The sequence below is a fragment of the Narcine bancroftii genome, chromosome 4 (genome assembly GCF_036971445.1).
Source record: "Narcine bancroftii isolate sNarBan1 chromosome 4, sNarBan1.hap1, whole genome shotgun sequence".
In the NCBI taxonomy this organism is placed as follows: Eukaryota; Metazoa; Chordata; class Chondrichthyes; order Torpediniformes; family Narcinidae; genus Narcine; species Narcine bancroftii.
Genome location: NC_091472.1, coordinates 195,955,489 through 195,976,112, shown reverse-complemented (window position 1 = coordinate 195,976,112; position 20,624 = coordinate 195,955,489). Strand labels below are relative to the sequence as shown.

The 20,624-nt window shown below is 39.5% G+C and overlaps 2 protein-coding genes across 7 annotated transcripts in view; one reads left to right on the top strand and one right to left on the bottom strand.

The window, feature by feature from the left end:
* Positions 1 to 15,849, bottom strand: part of LOC138761423 (M-phase phosphoprotein 9) — a 226,391-nt gene extending 210,542 nt beyond the window's left edge. For 4 of the 5 annotated variants that reach the window (XR_011356317.1, XM_069933516.1, XM_069933517.1 and 1 more), the window contains exon 1: positions 15,020 to 15,849. Coding sequence is in view for 3 of the 5 variants with exons in the window: in XM_069933516.1 (XP_069789617.1) it covers positions 15,020 to 15,153 (134 nt within the window). In the remaining 2 variants the exon portion in view is untranslated. Of the gene's footprint in view, positions 1 to 11,037; positions 14,998 to 15,019 lie in introns of those variants that run through there. The other variant, XM_069933518.1, reaches the window with a different exon arrangement.
* mtrfr (mitochondrial translation release factor in rescue) lies at positions 15,472 to 20,121 on the top strand. Of its 2 annotated transcripts, none has more exons than XM_069933522.1 (3): positions 15,472 to 16,102; positions 19,398 to 19,703; positions 19,828 to 20,121. In XM_069933522.1, the coding sequence occupies exons 2-3, from the start codon at positions 19,431 to 19,433 to the stop codon at positions 20,032 to 20,034; spliced, it is 480 nt and encodes a 159-aa protein (XP_069789623.1). In that variant the 5' UTR covers positions 15,472 to 16,102; positions 19,398 to 19,430; the 3' UTR covers positions 20,035 to 20,121. The 2 variants fall into 2 exon arrangements, with proteins under 2 accessions (XP_069789623.1, XP_069789622.1); XM_069933521.1 differs by lacking the exon at positions 15,472 to 16,102 and adding an exon at positions 17,453 to 17,698 and having other exon boundaries at positions 19,454 to 19,703.
* The last annotated feature ends 503 nt before the right edge of the window (positions 20,122 to 20,624 follow it).

The following is a 20,624-nucleotide window of genomic DNA, read 5'->3' as shown; positions in this document are numbered from 1 at the left end:
AAAAGCAACATACCAAAAAATACAGAGATCTTTCTTCTAAGTAATATAAGAAGTAAAGAACTTGGACTCGATTTGGATGGCGCACAAAAAAGATTTATTATGATAGCCTTAGCTGTAGCAAAAAAATGTATCATGTCAACCTGGAAATCAGAAGATAGCCTGAGAATACAGCAATGGTACATAAAAATGAATAAATGTATTCCATTGGAAAAAATAACATATAATTTAAGAAATAACATCACAGTATTCAAACAAATTTGGGAACCGTACATGGAACACAACAGAGAAGTCCTACCACGGACCTCCACCACCTAAAAGACAGAATGAGACATAATATTCTTCAAAAGCACCACATCTTTCTTGAATTCAAAATGTTCAATGCATTGGCATTCTCCACACTGCTCTCATAATCCTCTATGTCCTTCTCCATATTGCTCTCATAATCCTCTATGTCCTTCTCCTTAGTGAATACTGACGCAAAGTACTAATTTTATTCCACTTCCTCTGAATTCAAGTATAAATTCCTTTCTTTGTCCTATCCTCTCCCTAGTATTCCTCGACAGTAAAAAAGTGCCTTGGGAATGTCTTTAATCCAACATACCTGGGACATTGCACGTCCACTTCTTGCCTTCCTAATGCCCAGCATGAGCTCTTTCACACCATCTTTTTATTCCTTGGGGGTTATATCTAATATTAGTTCCTAAACCTTACATATGCTTTTTTTTCTAACTTCACAACCTCTCTCATCATTCAAGGTTTGCCATCCTGCTCTCCTTACTAGAACATGCCAGTCTTGGACTCAGCTGGTCCTTAAACAATTCCCACATGTCCATTGTGTACTTACTTCTCCAAATTACCCCTTCCAAATTATTACTTTCCCACAAGATCCAGACTTATTCTTATTCATTAAAATCTTTAAATTTAAGGAATTATCATTGTAGCCTTTCTTACACAACGGCGCAACATTCAATAGTCAGAGGGAGTGACAGAGAATTCAGTGAGCAGTATCAAAACTCCTGGATAGTGTGTGGCCTCCCAGGCACCTGGGTCAGGGACATTTCAGATTGTTCACAGCATTCTTAAAAGGGAAGGCAAGCACTCAGAAGTTATGGTGCTTATTGGTACTGATGATCTAGGCAGGGAATGGGATGACTTCTTACAAAATGAATTCAGGGAGTTAGGACCAAAATTATAAGTAGGGCCTTCGAGGTGGTAATCTCTAGATTACTAACAGTGCCATATGCCAGTGAGAGTTGGTGCAGGAGGGATGATTTCAAATTTTTTAAAAATTAGGATCTATTCTGGGGCAGAGGTAACCTGTACAAGAGACTGGTTTCACCTGAACTTGGGGGGAGGTGCCAATATTCTCGCAGGAAGATTTGCTATGGATTCACCCAGGCTTTAAACTAGTCAACTGGGATTGGGATCCAAGATGGAGAGAGAAGGAAAGAAAAGATTAAGGATAACTAAGAAGGCAAAGGAAATGCTTTGAAGTGCAGTGCGTCTTATATTCTTATATCAGTGGTGGGCAAACTGTTGGAGAGGATTCCTAGGGAGAGGATGTACAAGCATAGTCTTCTCAGGGATAGTCAGCATGGCTTTGTGAGGGCATGTCATGCCTCATGAGCCAAATTGAATTTATCAAGGATGTGACATATGAAATCAATGAAGGGAAGGAAGCAAGTGTCTTCTCCATGAATTTTAGTAAGACATTTGACAAGGTCCCCCATGGTAGGATTCAGAAAGTCATAAAGTATGGGTCACTTGGAACCTTTGCTGCTAGGGTTTGTCTTGGCTTGCCTGCAGAAGGTGGTAGTATATGGTGACTATTGGCATTCCACAGGGGTCTGTTCTGGTAGCCCTACTCTGTGATTTTTATAAATGACTTGGATGAAGCAATGAAGGGATGTCAGTAAGTCTGCAAATGATACCAAGGTTGGAGGTGTTGTGGATAGTGTACAAGGGCATCATGGGATATAAACAGGATGTAGAGATGGGCGCAGAAGTGGCAGATGGAGTTCAATGGAGTTAAGTGTGAAGTAATGTACATTAGAAGGTTGAATTTGAAAGCATAGAACATAATGAATAGCAGGATTCTTAACAGTGCAGAGGAACAGAGAGATCTTGAGATCCAGGTCCATAGATCCATTAACTCCGATGCACATGTTGAGAGGCTGTAAAGAAAGTGTATGGTGTGCTGGCCTTCATTAGTCAGTGGATTAAGTTCAAGAGCCACAAGGTAATGTTGCAGCTCTATAAACCTCTGGTTTGACACAAGACCACACTTGAAGTATTGCATTCAGTTTTGGTCACCTAATTGCAGGAAGGATGTAGATGTTCTGTAGAGGGTGCAGAGATCTATCAGGATGTATCCTGGATTGGAGAACATGTTTTATGAAGCAATGTTGACAGAATTAGAACATTTCTCTTTGGAGCAACAAAGTATGTCAGTGATGGGCAAATTGGAGGGGATTCTTAGGGACAGGATTTAAAAGCATTTAGAAATGCTTCTCAGGGATAGTCAGCATAGTTTTGTTAGGGGCAGGTCATGTCTCATGTGTCTAATTGAATTTTTTTTGAGTAAGTCACAAAATAAATTGATGAAGGCAGGAGAGTTGATGTGTTAGTTAAGACATTTGACAAGGTCCCCTATAATAGATTCATTCAGAAAATCATGAGCCATGGAACCTTGACTGCACGGACTGCAGAAAGTAAACAGTAGTAGTAGATGGAGCGTATACTGCCTGGAAGTCAATGACAAGTGGAGTCCCGCAAGGATCTGTTCTGGGACATCTGTTCTTTATTAATTTTATAAATGACCTGAACAAAGAAGTGCAAGGATAGGTTGGTAAGCTTGCAGTGTCACGAAAATTGGAGATGTTGTGAATAGGGTAGAAGTTTGTCATAGATTACAACAGGATATAGACAAAATGCAGAGTTGGGATGAGAAGTGGCAGATAGCATTTAATCCAGCTAAGTACAAAGTGATGGATTTTGGAAGTTTGAACTTGAAGGCAAATGGTTAATGGCAGGATTCTTAACATGTGAAAGAACAGAGGGGCCTTGGAGTCCAAATCAAAAGATCTCTCAAGGTTGCGTCACAGGTTGATAGGGTAGTTAAGAAGATCTATGGGATGTGGGGCTTCATTAGTTGGAGGATTGAGTTTAATAAGAGCCATGAGTAAATGTTGCAGCTCTATAAACTCTGGTTAGACCACAGTTGGAACATTATGTTCAGTTCTGGTCACCTCATTAGAGAAAGGATATAGAATTCATGGAGAGAACACAGAGATTTGCCAAGATGTTCCCTGGATTGGAGAACGTGTCTTATGAAGCAAGGTTAACAGGGATAGTGATTTTCACTTTGAAGCAAAGATGGATGAGAGGCAACTTAATAGAAGTCCACAAGATTATGTAGACAGCCAACACATTTATCCTGAGGCAACAGTAGAAAATATCAGAGAACATCTGTTAAAGGTGAGAGATGGAAAATTTAGGTGAGACGTCAGAGGTAATTTAAAAAAAGACAGAGTAGTAGATGTCTGGAATGCACTGCCGGGGTGGTGCTGGAGGCTGGTACAATAAAGACATTTAAAAGACTCTCTGACAGGCACATGGATGTAAAAAAAATAGTGGGTAGTGGGTGTGAAGTAGGGAAGGTTGAGGTTGTTTTTTTTTTAAATTTTTTATTTTTCACACTATAAACCATATTGACCAAGATACATACAGACATTTTTCTTCATAAATATATACAGTGTCGTTTTCTCCCCCTTGTTCCCCCCTCCCTTCCTTCCCTCCCTCACTCCCTTCCCCATTTATTTGAAGTTCAATCTATAAGATACATTAAACCCGTTAGATAATGTTGTCACTTAATAAAAATAGACAAGAAATTTTACTGAGTCAGTTCTTTTCCTTACCTTCTCCTTCTGTCATTTTAGGCGGTGGAAGTCCATGGTAGGATTTCTCTATTGTATTTCATGTATGGCTCCCATATTTGTTCGAATATTGTAATGTTATTTCTTAAATTATATGTTGTTTTTACTAATGGAATACATTTATTAATTTCTATGTACCATTGTTGTATATTCAAGTTGTCTTCTAATTTCCAGGTTGACATAATACATTTTTTTGCCTCAGCTAGGGCTATCTTAACAAATTTTTTTGTGCTCCATCCAAATCGAGTCCAAATTCTTTGTTTCTTATATTACTTAGGAGGAAGATCTCTGGGTTTTTTGGTACATTGTTTTTTGTGATTTTATTTAATATCTGGTTTAGATCTTCCCAAAATTTTTCCACTTTCTCACATGTCGAAATTGCATGAATTGTTGTTCCCATTTCCTTTTTACAGCGAAAACATCTGTCTGATACTGTTGGGTCCCATTTATTTAGCTTTTGAGGTGTGATGTATAGCCTGTGTATCCAGTTATATTGTATCATGCGTAATCTCGTGTTTATTGTATTTGTCATAGTACCGGAGCATAGCTTCTCCCATGTTTCATTCTTTATCTTTATGTTTAGATCTTGTTCCCATTTTTGTTTAGTTTTACCGTTTGTTTCCTCGTTCTCCTTTTCTTGCAGTTTGATCTACATGTTTGTTACAAATTTTTTAATTATCATTGTGTCTGTAATCACATATTCAAAATTGCTCCCTTCTGGTAACCTCAGACTGTTTCCCAATTTGTCCTTCAAGTAGGTTTTCAGTTGGTAGTATGCAAACATTGTATCATGAGTTATATTATATTTATCCTTCATTTGTTCAAAGGATAATAATTTATTTCCCGAAAAACAATTTTATATTCTTTTGATCCCTTTTCTCTCCCATTCTCTAAAGGAAAGGTTATCTATTGTAAAAGGGATTAGCTGATTTTGCATCAATATTAGTTTTGGTAGTTGGTAATTTGTTTTATTCCTTTCTACATGAATCTTCTTCCAAATGTTGAGCAGATGATGCAATACCGGTGAATTCCTACGCTGCACCAATTTTTCATCCCATTTATATAGTATATGTTCAGGTATCTTCTCCCCTATTTTATCTAGTTCTAATCTAGTCCAATCTGGTTTTTCCCTTGTTTGATAAAAATCTGATAGGTATCTTAATTGTGCGGCTCTATAATAATTCTTAAAGTTTGGTAGTTGTAAGCCTCCTTGTTTGTACCATTCTGTTAATTTATCTAGTGCTATTCTCGGTTTCCCCCCTTTCCATAAGAATTTCCTTATTATTTTTTTTAACTCCTTGAAGAATTTCTCTGTCAAGTGTATTGGTAATGACTGAAATAGGTATTGTATCCTTGGGAAAATATTCATTTTAATACAGTTTATCCTTCCTATCAGTGTTAGTGGTAAGTCTTTCCAATGCTCTAAGTCGTCTTGTAATTTTTTCATTAATGGATGGTAATTGAGTTTATATAGATGGCCGAGGTTTTTATTTAGTTGTATACCTAAGTATCGCATTGCTTGTGTTTGCCATCTAAATGGCGATTCTTTCTTAAACTTTGTGAAATCCGCATTATTCATTGGCATTGCTTCACTTTTATTTGCGTTGATCTTGTACCCCGATACTTCTCCATATTCCTTCAATTTCCTATGTAATTCTTTTATTGATATTTCTGGTTCTGTTAAGTATATTATAATGTTATCTGCAAATAGAATGATTTTATATTCCTTCTCTTTTATTTTTATCCCTCTTATTTTACTTTCTGTTCTTATCAGTTCTGCTAATGGTTCTATAGCTAACGCGAACAGTGAGGGAGATAGTGGACATCCCTGCCTTGTTGATCTGCTTAAGTTAAATTGTTTTGATATATATCCATTTACTGTCACTTTCGCCAGTGTCCCCTTATATAATGCTTTAATCCAATTAATATATTTCTCTGGTAGGCTGAATTTTTGTAGTACTTTTAACAAATAATTCCATTCTACTCTGTCAAAGGCCTTCTCTACGTCTAAAGCAACCGCTACTGTTGGAGTTTTATTTCCTTCTACTGCATGAATTAAGTTAATAAATTTACAGATATTGTCTGTTGTTCGTCTTTTTTTAATAAATCCAGTTTGGTCTAGATTTACTATTTTTGGTACATAGTCGGCCAATCTGTTTGCTAATAGTTTAGCTATTATAATCTGTGTTAAGTTATTGGTCTATATGATGCTGGTGCAAGTGGATCTTTCCCTGTCTTTGGTATTACTGTAATTACTGCTGTTTTGTATGAATCTGGTATGCTTTGTGTTTTATCAATCTGGTTGATTACTTCCAGGAGGGGAAGAATTAATAAGTCTTTAAATGTTCTAGAGAATTCTATTGGGAATCCATCCTCTCCTGGTGTTTTATTGTTCGGTAGTTTTTTTTATTTCTCCTGTAATTCTTCTATTTCAAATGGTTTTATTAATTTATTTTGCTCCTCTGTTTGTAATTTCGGTAGTTCAATTTTAGTTAGAAATTCATCAATTTTGTCTTCCTTCCCTTGGTTTTCAGTTTGATATTATTGCTCGTAGAATTCCCTGAAGTTTTCATTCATCTCCGTTGGATTATATGTAATTTGTTTGTCCTTTCACCTTAATGCCAATACCATTCTTTTAGTTTGTTCTGTCTTAAGCTGCCACGCTAGAATTTTGTGCGTTTTTTCTCCTAGCTCATAATATTTCTGTTTTGTCTTCATTATGTTCTTCTCCACCTTGTATGTTTGTAGTGTTTCATATTTTATTTTTTTATCTGTCAATTCTCTTCTTTTAGTTGTATCTTCCTTTATTGCTAATTCTTTTTCTATATTTGTTATTTCCCTTTCCAACTGTTCTGTTTCCCGATTGTAGTCCTTCTTCATCTTAGTTACATAACTTATTATTTGCCCTCTGATGAACGCTTTCATTGTATCCCATAGTATAAACTTATCTTTCACTGATTCGTATTTATTTCAAAGTACATTTTAATTTGTCGTTCAATGAATTCTCTAAAATCCTGTCTTTTAAGTAGCATGGAGTTTAATCTCCATCTATACATTCTTGGTGGGATGTCCTCTAGCTCTATTGCCAATAACAGGGGTGAGTGGTCCAATAATAGTCTTGCTTTATATTCTGTTTTCCTAACTCTCCCTTAAATGTGGGCTGATAACAGGAATAGGTCTATCCTTGAGTATGTTTTATGTCTACCCGAATAATATGAATATTCCTTTTCCTTTGGGTGTTGTTTCCTCCATATATCCAGAAGTTGCATTTCTTGCATCGATTTAATTATAAATTTAGTTACTTTGTTCTTTCTGTTAATATTTTTCCAGTTTTATCCATGTTTGAGTCCAAATTAAGGTTAAAATCCCCTCCTATTAGTATGTTCCCTTGCGTATCTGCTATCTTCAAAAAGATATCTTGCATTAATTTTTTATCTTCTTCATTAGGTGAATATACATTGAGTAAATTCCAAAATTCTGAATATATCTGACATTATTTATTTCCTCTTCTATTTTGATTGGTACATTTTTATTGATTAATATAGCTACTCCTCTGGCTTTGAATTATATGATGCTGCTGTTACATGTCCTATCCAATCTCTCTTTAATTTCTTGTGTTCCACTTCAGTTAGATGTGTTTCTTGTACGAATGCTATATCAATTTTTTTCTTTTTTCAGTAAATTTAGCAGTTTCTTCCTTTTGATTTGGTTATGTATTCTATTACTATTTAAAGTCATATAGCTCAACATAGTCATTTCATACTTTGTTTATCTTTCCTTTCTTTTTTTTTAACTTTATTTAAGATTTTATAACATGAATAACATATAGGATTACATTTTAAAAAATTAAGAATAAAATAATAAAATTACAATACAATATCAGTAATATAAATAAACTATACCCTCCCCAATAATTATTACACATTAATAACCCAACTCAAATTAGTCCAACCCCCCCCTTTCCCCCAAAATAAAGAGTAAAGAATTAATAAAGTTAATAATATATGTGAGAAAAAAAACCCACTTACAAAAAAAAACAAAAACATAACCGATTAAAATACTAACAAAAAGAAAAGTAATTAATACTAAGATATCAGACTTAAAAAACATATTTAAATCAAACTTGAATGCATATATTTAACAAACGGAGTTAAGATGAAACATATATTTAACTCAAACTTAATATAAAAAATTAGTAAAGTTAGTAACATTATCTATCAAAAATTCTTAAACAATAATCAATTCTTAAAAAAAATTGTAGCATGAAAAAAAAGATGAAAAAAAAACTTTCTCTATAGAGATAAACCTTCACCAAATATCAACTAATTTCACATCTATCATCATATTAGTCACATAAAACACCATCTTAAAACAAAATTCAAACCTCATTAAGCATTGTACAATTCAATTTTAGTACTCTTCCACCATTTTTCCCTTTTACTCTTGAAGAGTTATCCAATAAAAGCTCCAATACCACATTTAAATATCCCCAATCATTACGTTAAAATTCAGATATCCAAATAATAAAAACACATCTACAACGAAATCTATATCTTCAACAAATGGAGCATAAACCACAAACAAAATTCAAGCCTCATTAAGAATTGTACAATTCAATTTATAACTTTCACCATTATTCCCTTCGTTCTATAACTAAAATAGCAAAATAATATACACCAGAATTACCACTCCTTTCACAAAGTTAAAGAAAAAATATTAAAAAAAACTTATCCATTCCATTCACATTTAAATTTCAGATATTCCTTATCTACTGAATAAACTTTACAAAAAAAACCACATCAATTTTGTCTAGAAATGCACGTTAAAATTCTTTAAAAGTTTAGATAATTTCAGTGCTGTTAATTTAACTTATGATGGTACAATTGGTGGAAAAGAGCAAAAAAAATGACAACAGATCATCAAAAAACTACATTTTCCAAAAGTTCAAGTTTTGGAGCCTACCTACAGGAAAGACACCGGGACTCAGCGTGAAATGGATCCCAGGAGAGAGGTAAAGTGTTCAGATGTAGAGCTCTATGTTACATCGGTAGAGCCCCCTAAAGAGGGCGCCAAACAGCCTTTAGAACAAAGAGTTACTCAAAGGCATTTGTCAACTGTAGAGGTGGCGCTGCAAACTGCATCTCTTGAGATAGAAGAATCTATACAACTTGATGTACTGGGAGAATTTAATACATTATGGACTGGGGAAAACCCCGGCCAGTGTCCTCCAGTCATTACTGGAGAGACTGAGGCTGGGGTTTCCACACGCAGTCATACTACAAGGAAGGCAACCAGAATGAAGGAAGGAATAGAAGATCCTTTGGAGAAGAAGCAGGAATCTGTTGAGCCAAAATCTCTTCCAATTGAAAAGATTTTTGTGAATCTTGAATCTAAATTATCTTATACAATGCAGGGATTATCCAAGATTATGACTGAACTTGGTACTAGGTTTAATACTTTGGTGAAAATACATTCTCAACAGATGGCTGAGTTTGGAGCTTTTAAGCTTGAAGTGAGAGATAAATTTAATTCGTGTGAAGAAGATATAGACGAAATACGGGATCAAGTTTTTGATGTGACCAAAATGGTCGAAGACTTACAAACTCAAAATAAAAATTTGATGAAAAAGATTGATTATTTGTAAAACCAATCCAGACGGAACAATATAAAGATTATTGGTTTGCCGGAAGGTATGGAGGGACCAGACCCAAGAAAATTTTTTACTGAATGGATTCCGCAGGTGTTGGGTCAAGAACATTTCCCGGAAGGTATAATACTGGAACGTGCTCACAGTGCCTTGCGTAGAAGACCTATTTCAGGTCAAAGTCCAAGACCTGTTTTGGTTCGTTGCTTGAATTATTACGACAGAGAAATAATTTTACGAGTGGCTATTAGAAATGCACAACAGAGAACATCACCCTTGATGATTCAAAATAATCGAGTTTTCTTCGATGCGGATTTGAGTCAAGAAGTTATGTTCCAATGACGGGAATTCAATCCTGCTAAAGAGTTGTTGTGGAAGAAAGGTTACAAGGCAACCTTTAGATATCCAGCTGTTTTGAAGGTTTTTCAAGATGGTTGCCAACCAAAGTTCTTTGATTCTCCAAAGGAAGCTATAGCATTTGCTCAAGAGCTGCCAATTACTCAGTTTCAACAGAGACATAGTCCGCCGCGATCCCTAAGGAGACAAGAGATGGAAGAAAAGAGCCGTGCTCCAAGAAGGAATGGTTGTAATGGTGACTCGGCAGTTGGAGCTGATTAAAAGAAGAGTTGTCCTTTTTTTTTTCTAATTTTTTTTTTAAAAAGGGATATTAAATAATGATGATGTTAGTTTAAGATGAAGTGAGAGTTTGGGGAGAGAACTGGATAGGCACTATTTCCTGAAAGTCATCTGCTACGTGTGAGTTATCTCACACCCATTTTTTTTGGGAGTTACCGCATTGTGCGGTTTAGACAGGAGGGGGTATTTTTAACCTCCTACCCGTTTTTTTTTCTTTTTTTTTTGTATTATTAGATTAAAGAGTGAAGGGGTTTTTTTTTGTTTAAATATAAAAAAAAGCAAAAGAAAGTATTTGATTGTTTAAAAAACTAAAAGTTTATCTTTCCTTTCTGTTTCCTCATCACCACCTTCCTTTCTTATCCATTTCTGCTTTCTTTTTTTTGAACACATTGTAAGGCAACATTTCTAAAACATAAAATATTTCCACTATTCTCATATCTAAAATTCCTTTAACCCCAATAGTCCCTCCCCTTTCTGAGTTGCCCTTTGCCCTTGTCGGGCAACCACATCTCCCCTCTCCATGTGGATTTGCGAATCTGCTCGCAAGCATCAACTGATTTCACAATGACTGTTATTCTTCCCCACCCAGCCCCCCCCAGAAAAGATTTTAATCTTCATATATAACAAAGGTCACTCTCTTAATTCCCTCCTTACTTCCTTTCTTCCCTTTCTTTCCCTTCTTAGATACAAACACACATAGACATGTATATATATATATATATATATATATATGTATATATACCTACATACACACATACATATAGTTTGTTGTCAGTTTTGTTCTTGTTACATCTCTCTGTCTTCTCTTATTTTTTTCATTACCTTCTCCAATATATTTTCTCTTGTTGTATATCTTAGGAATTTTACTAGAATGCATCTTGGTTTTTGTTGTGGTTGTGGTTTAGGGGCTAATGTTCTGTGTGCCCTTTCTATTTCCATTTCTTCCTGTAATTCTGGTCTTCCTAGGACCCTGGGGATCCATTCTTTTATAAATTCTTTCATATTTTTGCCTTCTTCATCTTCCTTAAGGCCCACTATCTTTATATTGTTTCTTCTATTATAATTTTCCATTATGTCTATCTTCTGAGCTAACAGCTCTTGTGTTTCTTTAACTTTTTTTATCAGATTCTTCTAATTTCTTTTTTAAGTCATCTACATCCATTTCTATGGCTGTTTCTTGTTCTTCCACCTTGTCTACTCTTTTTCCTATATCTGTCATGATCATCTCTAATCTATTCACTTTTTCTTCTGTACTTTTTATTCTTCTTTTTATTTCACTGAATTCTTGTGACTGCCATTCTTTTACTGTTTCCATATATTCTTTAAAAAAATATATATCCATGTACTTGCCCTTCCCTTCATCTTCCATTTCTCTGTGTTCTTCCTCCTCTTCTTCTGAGTCCACTCCAGGATCTGTGTCCTTTAGCTCTTTCTCTTCTGGTTTTCTTGTTGGGTTGTTTGTTTTATTTTGTTGGGTATTTTTGGTCTTCTTATTTTTATTAAAAGTGTCTTGGTCTTCTTCCTCTGGGTTGGTCATCTGTTGTTTCTTTGATTTCTTATTTTTATTCTCTTCCTTCTTGTTCTCGTTATTTTCTATGTTTTCCTGATGAGAGTCTTGCTGTTGTGTTGTTGTTGTCTGTTTCATCTGTGGAGATTTACTCCTCAGCTGGTCCCCCCCTCCCGTCAGTGTTATTTTTGTCTTGCGCGGTTGCGCACTTTTGTTTGGCTGCGTGAGCCATTTTTGTAGTCCCGAGTTTGGGGTTTCCACTGACCTCAGGGAGTGGGCTTCTCTCTCCACAGCGGGCCTCCTCTTACCTGTAAGGCCTTCCCCTTCCTCCTCCAACGTCTTTCCTTCTTCTTTTCTTCCCGTTGTCTTTGGTTTTGCTTTCTTCGCTGCCATTTTCTCCACACTTTCACTTTGTTGTGGTTTCTATGTTTGTGCCTTTGTTTTTTCTCTATCTTTTTTTTTAACTTTTCTGGAGAGGGCTGGAGTTCCCCTACCGGCCACTACTCCATCACGTGACTCCCCTAGGTTGAGGTTGTTGAGTAGGTTTGTATAGGTTAGCACAATATTGTGAGTCTTTACTATGCTGCATTGTTCTCTGTTCTACATTCTAAGATTGTGAGGACCATAGATTGATAAGGAGATAAAGCCTTACAACTAAAATCTAAGTGAAACATGAAAGTCTGCAAACACAGAGACTGAAGTAAAAACAAAATGCTGGAGAAACTCAGCAGGTAAAACAGCATACTTTACATAGCAAAGATAAAGATACTAAAGCAACATCTCAGGCTTGACCCCTTCATCAAGGTATGAGCAAAATGTAGGCATACACCTGAAAAAAATGGTGGGGGGGCGGAGAGGAGCACAACCCCACAAACAAGAGTAATAGGTGCATAAGGGAAGGAGGGCATGTGAAAACAGGGGGAGGGGAGATAGCTCTGTGTATGGAGAAAAAATAAAAGCTGGAGAAAAGGAGACAGAGGGATAGGGAAGAGAGGAAGAACAGGGAGTGGTCTAGCAGAAACTAAAGAAATCAATGTTAATGCCGCCTGGTTGGAGAGTGCCCAGACGGAATATTGTATTCCTCTTCCAATTTATGGATGGCCCAGATTTGGCAGTGCATGGACACACATGTTGGGACAGGAGTGGACTGCAGAATTGAAATAGTTGGCCTCTGAGAGATCCCCATCATTGATGCAGAGAAAGCAAAGATACTCAGCAAAGTGATCTCCAAGTCTGCATCCAGTCTCTCCAATGTAGAGAGGGCAACAATGGGAGCAACGGATGCAGTTGATGACTCCCAAGGATTCACAAATGAAGTGTTGCTTCACTTGGAAGGACTGTTTGGGGCCCCAAATGATGGTGAGGGAGGAGGTGTGGATGCAAGAATGACACTTTCTGCAGTCACAGGCAAAGGTTCCCGGGGGAAATTGGCGGGAAGGAAGGATTGATTGAGGGAGTCATGGAGGAGCCACAGAGGGAATGTTCCTTGGGGAAAGCTGAGAGGGGACAAGAGGGAAAGACGTGTCTGGTGAAGGGATCACGTAGTTGGAGACATAAATGGGGATTGGATACATTGGATCTGGAGGCTGGTGGGTTGTTGGTAGGTGAGGACAATGGAATTCTGTTGTCGCGTCGAGGGGCAGGGGGGGGGGTGTTAGGTCTGCTTTGTTCATGAATGAGTGAGTCAAACACCAGACTGAGTCGAAATCAAGGTTCTTTGTTCTTTATTGCCGGATTGTAACACTTGCAACTAACAGTGTTAGTTGGAGAAGGCGCATTCTGCCGTTATCAGCAAGTGGTGTTTTTTTTATACCTCAGGATACGTACTTAGTAAATTATCATACCATGACATTGTCCAATGAATAAACTGTTGCTATCCTTCTCTGTTAGTCTGCTGCACATCATTCTTGTTAGTGCAAAGCTTATCTTGAGTGTACAAGGTCGCATCTGCATTCTGTTACTCCTTAGTACTGGGTGACTCCTTCTCCGGTCCCATCTCATGATGTTTTTACCTTACAAGGGTCAAGGCAGATATGCAGGAAATGCGGGTAAAGGCTAGTCTATGGTGACAGCAGGAAAATTACATTTTTGTAGAAGGAGGACATCTTAAGATTATTTGGAATGGAAGACTGAGATGGAGCAAATCCTTTCTCTCAATTTCTCTATCTGTGTTGCATCTATAGTCAGGATAGGTGTGGGGATTGGTGGGTTTGTAGAAAATGTGTATTGAGAATGAAGAATGTTGCTAGAGATGGACCAAGTGAATTTGAGGTGAGTGTTGAATTTGACAGCAAAGTAAATAAAGTCGATGAACTCATCCTTTCCTTTCTTGCAATTCCTCTGTTCCATCGCATCTACTCCCAGGTCAAGGTCTGCAATTTCCGTCACGTACAACATGACCCCACCACCAAACACATCTTCTCCTCTCCACTTTCTGCAGGGACTGCTCCCTCCATAACTCCCTCATCCCTTCACACTAATCACCCCCTTGGCACCTATCCTTATGATTGCAGAAAGTGCCATACTTGTGCTCACACTTCCTCCCTGACCATCATTTGGGGCCCAAAATAATCCTTCCAAGTGAAGCAACATCTCACTTGAATATCTGCTGGGATCATCTAATGGATCTGGTACTCCTGTTGTAATCTCCTCCATATTGGAGGATAGCATGGATCTCCCAGTGGCCACCCATTTCAATTCCCCACCCCATTCGTATGCTGATAAGTCTGTCCATTGTCTTATGCACTGCCAGACTGAGACCATCTGCAAGTTGGACGAACAAAACTCCATATTCCGTGGGGGCACCCTCCAACAAGATGGCATTTGCATTAACTTCTGCGGTTTCCATCCCCCCCCCCTTTCCCTTCTCTGTCTCCTTTCCTCAGTCTCTCTCTCTCTCCCCCTCCTTTCCTCCAGCTCTGCATTCACAGATGCACCTCCCTTCCCTGATCAATTCTCAATGTTCCTCTCCTATCCACGTCCAATTATCGCCCATTGGCCTGTGCTCCTCCCCCTGTCCTTTCTTTCCTCTTGCCCCAGCCGTTTTAATCAGGTGCCTGCCTGCTTTTGGCTCATACCTTGAAGAAGGGCTTAATCTTAACCTGAGGACCAGGTCTCAGGACCGAAACGCTGGTCATACATTTTTTTAAAATATCTCCTATGGGCCCTGCGTAAGTTCCTCCAGCATTTTTGTGTTTACTACATACTTGTATGTTTCAATCATGTATCGAGAATACTTTTGGCTATTCTACGACGCACATCAGGAGACAGTTAATTCCTATCCTCCCAATTCCATACCTGTTTGCAGCGAGAACAGATTCTGTGCATTGTGCGGCGGAATTCGAACCACCATTTGGCTGCGCTGCAGCGTTTGGGGTCTTGTTGGCCAGGTCCTTCACCGTCTGTACGGATTCAGAATCCGAGTCCTCCATGGTCCTCTGGAGTCACCTGCTGAAGAGTCTTCCCGGACTAACCTCGAAGGCCATGGAGGAACAGACTGAAAGTTGTTTATGTGGACAATAAGCCAACGTCAATGTCCCTGCTCGGTGTCTCCTGAAGCTGAGGTGGAATAGTTCAAGAGACGGCAGCAGACCGTTGAACTGCGTAGAATGCCCGACCAACGGGATAACACCGGCCGCGTCTTCAGCCCAGGTCTTCTCCCCAGACCCGATGAAGACTACAGTGCGGACCGTACAACTATAACAAGCGCCTCGCTGATCCCAGGACTGGGGTAAACACCAAAACAACTCGCTTGTCACCGGCCTCCCTCCACACGCCGCACCAGGAGTTGACAGGGACGGAAAGGCGGGCCAACAGCGGCAGGTCACGCCCCCTCCACGATCATTGGCCACTCTTCGTACACTCTCGCCGCTGAGTGGCGTATATTCCGTCAATCATCCGCGGAACGGCCGTTTGGAGTTGCAGCTTGTAGGAATGAAAATCCGCAAGATAAGATCGAGCAACCAGCGGGCTCTATCGGACTTTCGAGCGTAATGAAGACGTGAGACCCGACATCGTCAAGAGCGCGCCGTTTTACAACGAAATGACTGCTTCTTCTGATGGCCGCAGCATATCCTCACCGCAGCCTCCGATCGAAAGCGCGCGCGCTGCTGCCGTTTACTTTCAAGTGCCTAGAGCTGCCAACAGCATAACAAGCCCGGTGCCCGCTGATTGGCTGCTTGCGCCAGGCATGCGTATCAGCGCCGAGGCGTTGGGGCCTGGGGGCCGCTGCACTGCGGGAGTGGTCCTTGGTCCTTGAGTGAAGGCGGCCGGCAAGTCTGCGCGGAGTCCTCATCCATGAAAGAGTCCACACGTTGGCCTCTCCAGGTCTGCCTAAGAGAAGTGCAATCTTGCACTCTCGATTTCAACTCCCAACGGCAGGTATGGTGGGGGAAAAAAACATGTTTAATAATGCATGATGTCTAAGCGGCAGCCCCTCACGATATTTAGAGGCCAGCGTAATGCTCTGGCATTTTCTGAAGGGAAAATCATGGCAGTTGTTTTACTGAAACCTGACTTGAAGAACTGCAAAATACAGAAAAACCGTAGCCGGTCACGCAGCGTCTCTAGGAAGGAAAGATTTACGTTATGGTCCTGCCCCCCCCCCCCCCCCCCCTCAAGGTATGAGCAGAAATCAGGCAGGCGTCTGATTAAACAAGCCCACAGGCAAGAGATCATGGGTGGATATAGGTGGAAGGGCGGAAGAGAAAAAGGCTGAAAAATAGATTCATGTTAATTGTGTAACAAAACAGAAAATGTGATTTTACATGAAATTTCCTTTAGTCAACAGCAAGGCAGAGAAAGATTCAGTATCACCAAAAGTTACCCAGCGCCCTTTACTGTCAGAGAAAGAGAAGCAAGAGAGAGTCCTCCAGAGTCACTGAGTGTCCATAGATTCGCCTCCAGCCACACTGCCTTCAGTCCAAATTAATAGCAACCCGAGCTCCCGAACCAAATCTCTGACATGATCAGGAAGCCCACAGCACCCTCTTGCATCTTAGTTCCGATGCCTGGTACCCCTTCAGCCAGTCTCCAGCATTCTGCAGCCTGGTGCGAGTCCAGTCGCCCGCAACCTACATGTGTTTATCGTCTCGAGCCACCAACAATTCTTCAGCCTCAGCTCCTCGCTGGTCCGCTGCCATGGCCACCATCTGGTGGGTTATCTCCTCTGCTTCTACTCAAAGAGGAGATGGTCTCCCCATTTTCTGGAGCCCTGCGCCAGCCCTCAACTTTACTGGAGCCTGTAACCCCTTGCAGCATCATAGATGCTGCCATCTTGGGCCAAGACCCCACAGTTATGGGACTTTTAAAACAAACCACCATCAGCTACTTTTAACAGGCCATTTAAAGCCTGTACGGAGCCGACAGCAGTTGGATTGGGCAGTTGGACCCCTGTGGGTGAGTGCTATGACCACTCTCCACCGATCTGCACCAATAGTAGCAATGCTATTACAGCAACTCTGGGAGGGGGATGGGTAGCTCTCTGAATAGAGAGGGAAGTGAGTAGGGAGCTAGAGAAAAGGAGACAAAGGGATGGGGAAGAGAGGGAGACAGGAGAGGGACCTAATGGAAACTGAAGTCAATGTTAATGCCATCTGGTTGGAGAGAGCCCAGAAGGAATATTGGTTGTTGTATCTCTAATTTGCAGATGGCCTTGGTTTCGCAATAGATGAGGCCATGGACAGAAATGTAGCGCGGAAGTAGGTCGCGCATTTATCTATCCACAGGAGAGATCTACTGAATCCGGTGGTCCCTTTACAAGCATGTATAAAGATCTCCTCAAAGAAAGAAATAACAAGAAAAAACCCCATAAACCGCCCCCCAAAAAACCAAAAAAAATCAATATAAATGTAGTACCCCCTCAATTATGCAGGAGTGACAAATGCCACGAGGTGGCCAACGACTTCGGAAAGATTGGCAGTTAAACCACCCCCACCCCCGAACAGAACAAACAAAAAGAAAACATAATCAATTCAGGTATAGTAGGCTTGAATTTTTTTTTTAATATTTGGGTATGGTAGGCTTCTTCCAAGTCTCAGTTGACTTGATCATCATCAATACCAGTATCAATTAACTGTTGAGTCTCCATCTCTCACTTCCCATTCTTCCCTTTTGGAACCAAAACAAGCTGTTGAGAAAACTGATCTTGTTAACTGATCCTGCTTATTAACAGGCAAAATCCCCATTTTTTTAAAAACTTTTAACACAGCAGGATAATGAAAAGCAAATTTATAACCTTTCTTCCACAAGACAGCTTTAGCCGAATTAAATTCTTTACAACGTTTTATTACAGCCTGGCTCAAATCAGCATAAACTCGATTATTCTAAGCAAGCAAAGGACCCTGGTTACGTCTATCATTCTGTACTGCAAGTCTTAAAAACGATTCTCTATCCTGATAATGCAAACATTGAATCAGAACAGATCATGACGCTTGACCCAGAAGTGGTTTCCTTCTTATTGCTCGATGAACTCTGTCCAGTTCCAAATCATAGGAATCCACTTCTGAAAAAATTGAACTGGATCTGAGCCTTCAGAATCTTCTGAAAGACCGACAATTTTGACATTATTCCTCCAACTCTGATTTTCCAAAACATCAATGTTCTTCAACAAATCACTCTTCTGAATCTCGCAACCTGTAAACAAGTCCTTCATCTGTCCCATCTTTTCTTTACACTGATCCACATAATCTTTACAATCAAGAAATGTATCTTCAATCTTCTTAAATTTACCTTGAACCTTATCCACTTTTCTCAGGCATTTAGTTACATCCATTTTAATAGAAGACATTTCACCCTTCATTTCAGCCAATTGCTCCTTTACAACTGAAAACCCTTGGCTCACCTGCACGGCCAAGTTCTCCACTTGCTTAGGTAAGTTAGACAAAGCAGAATCAGAATGAGAAGGGTCAGACTTAAAGCTTAAAAGTCTACCTCAACACAGACCAACCTTTAAATATGCCTGCTTCCTTCACATGCTGCACCTCTTCCTCTTCTGTTCCAGTGACTTTCTCCTCCTCCTCCTCCATCAAAATGGGAGTCAGCATGACCCAACTACGGGTGCAGACCACCCCCCCCCACCCCCCCAGCCAGCCCAGAGTCACTGGACTGAGGGAGGTTGGGTCTCCCCGCAGCCTGGGCCATTTCAAACACAGCGTGCATGCACCAAGTTTCGTTCATGCGGAATTGGTCTGGAGGAGATTAATGTTGGTCACCAGCACAATCTTGCGCAGCGGTACGCGAGGTCAACACCGGCGTGGTATGCACCCTACCCATCAATGAACGCTAAACAACTTTTTACCTATGGCCCCAAGGAATCTACTGAAAGTTTATGGGCCTCCTTCTCTGTGAAGCAGTCAAGTTTTTGTTTTTTCCATGCCTCTCCTACTGACTACATTAAAAAAAAATTATGCTACATGAGGTGAAAAAAAAATGTGCTGTGTCCCCGAGGGTGGGTGGGACCCCCATTGAGAATGGCTGATGTAGAATGTGAACTCCACACAGACATTGCTGAAGGTTAGAATTGAATCTGGATTTATGGGAAGGCTGCATCACTACTAGCAGTGCCACTATGATGGGCTGAATAGTCTCCTTCTCCACTGTAAAACTCCTGATTCCAGTACCTGCTTTCTTGTAATTTTTTAAAAATACATTTAAATATGTTAAATGTGTGTTTCAGAAAATTGCCTTCAAAGCCTGATTTCTGGACCCAATGGTTTCCTCCATTCTATACAGCTTCTCTCAATCATTGAGAACACACCCAATTTGTATACAGCGATGGAATTCAGCAAAGCGATTTCTGGATACCCAACACACTACCTTCTTTCCGATTGCTAAGAAAAAGGGCTTTCTAGAACTGCCTATTGTGCCTGAAGATGATTTAGATGAACAGTTTGTCCGGGGACACGGCCCAGGAGGTCAAGCTACCAACAAGACCAGCAACTGTGTTGTGCTCAAACATGTTCCATCTGGAATTGTAGTCAAGGTAACTGTTCAGAGCAGTTTATATTGTAACATACTTACTCTTGCTACAGCACTATGATAACAATAATACTAAGAATATATATCCAGTCTACTCCAGATTATCTCATCTTTTACATTTCCTTTAGTGCCATCAAACCAGATCATTGGATCAGAACAGAAAAATAGCCAGAACAATTTTACAAGAAAAACTTGATGTCTATTACAAAGGAATAAACAGTGAAATTGTGAAGCAAAAAGAAGAACAACAGTGGAAAAAACGAGAGAAGAAAAAGAAAGCAAAAGATAATTTGGAGAGGAAAAGACAATTTAAAGAACTTTTAAAAGAATCCTAACTAAAACAACTTCATTTGATTGATTTTTTTATATATATAAATACCATATGTGTATAATAAAATGAAAATAAACAATCAATTACAAAACTTGTTCAAGGACGAGTGAATATTTGTCTTGTTGGGTACCTTTATGGAAATGTAAAGTATAAGCAATTGTTTAATTATAGATTAGAAGTTGTAAGTTAGAGGTGCATTATTCACCCCCTGCTCTACTCACTTTACACCTATGACTGTGTGGGCTGGTATGACAAAAACACCATCTACAAATTTGTTGACTATACCACTGTAGTAGGTTGTATAAAAAGGGGCAATGAGTCAGCATACAGGAGGGAGATTGAAAACTTGGCTGAATGATGCAACCTTATACTCAACGTCACCAAAACCGAAGATCTGATTGTTGATTTCAGGAAGGGAAAACCAGAGGTGTATGATCCAGTGACTTGAAGGATCAGAAGGTGAGAAAATTTAAGTTCTTGGGAGTCACTATCTCAGACAATTTTTCCTGGACCCAACACACCAATGACATGAAGAAAGCGCGTCAGTGCCTCTACTTCCTCAGGAGTTTGTGGAGGTTTGGTATGACATCAGAA

Excerpts from the sequence above, each read along its gene's own strand:
- mtrfr (XM_069933521.1), top strand. The coding sequence starts at position 17,604 with ATGCCACGAGGTGGCCAACGACTTCGGAAAGATTGGCAGTTAAACCAC. Across the intron at positions 17,699-19,453 it reads AGAAAACATAATCAATTCAG|CTTCTCTCAATCATTGAGAA; the intron begins GTATAGTAGGCT and ends CATTCTATACAG. Across the intron at positions 19,704-19,827 it reads CATCTGGAATTGTAGTCAAG|TGCCATCAAACCAGATCATT; the intron begins GTAACTGTTCAG and ends CATTTCCTTTAG.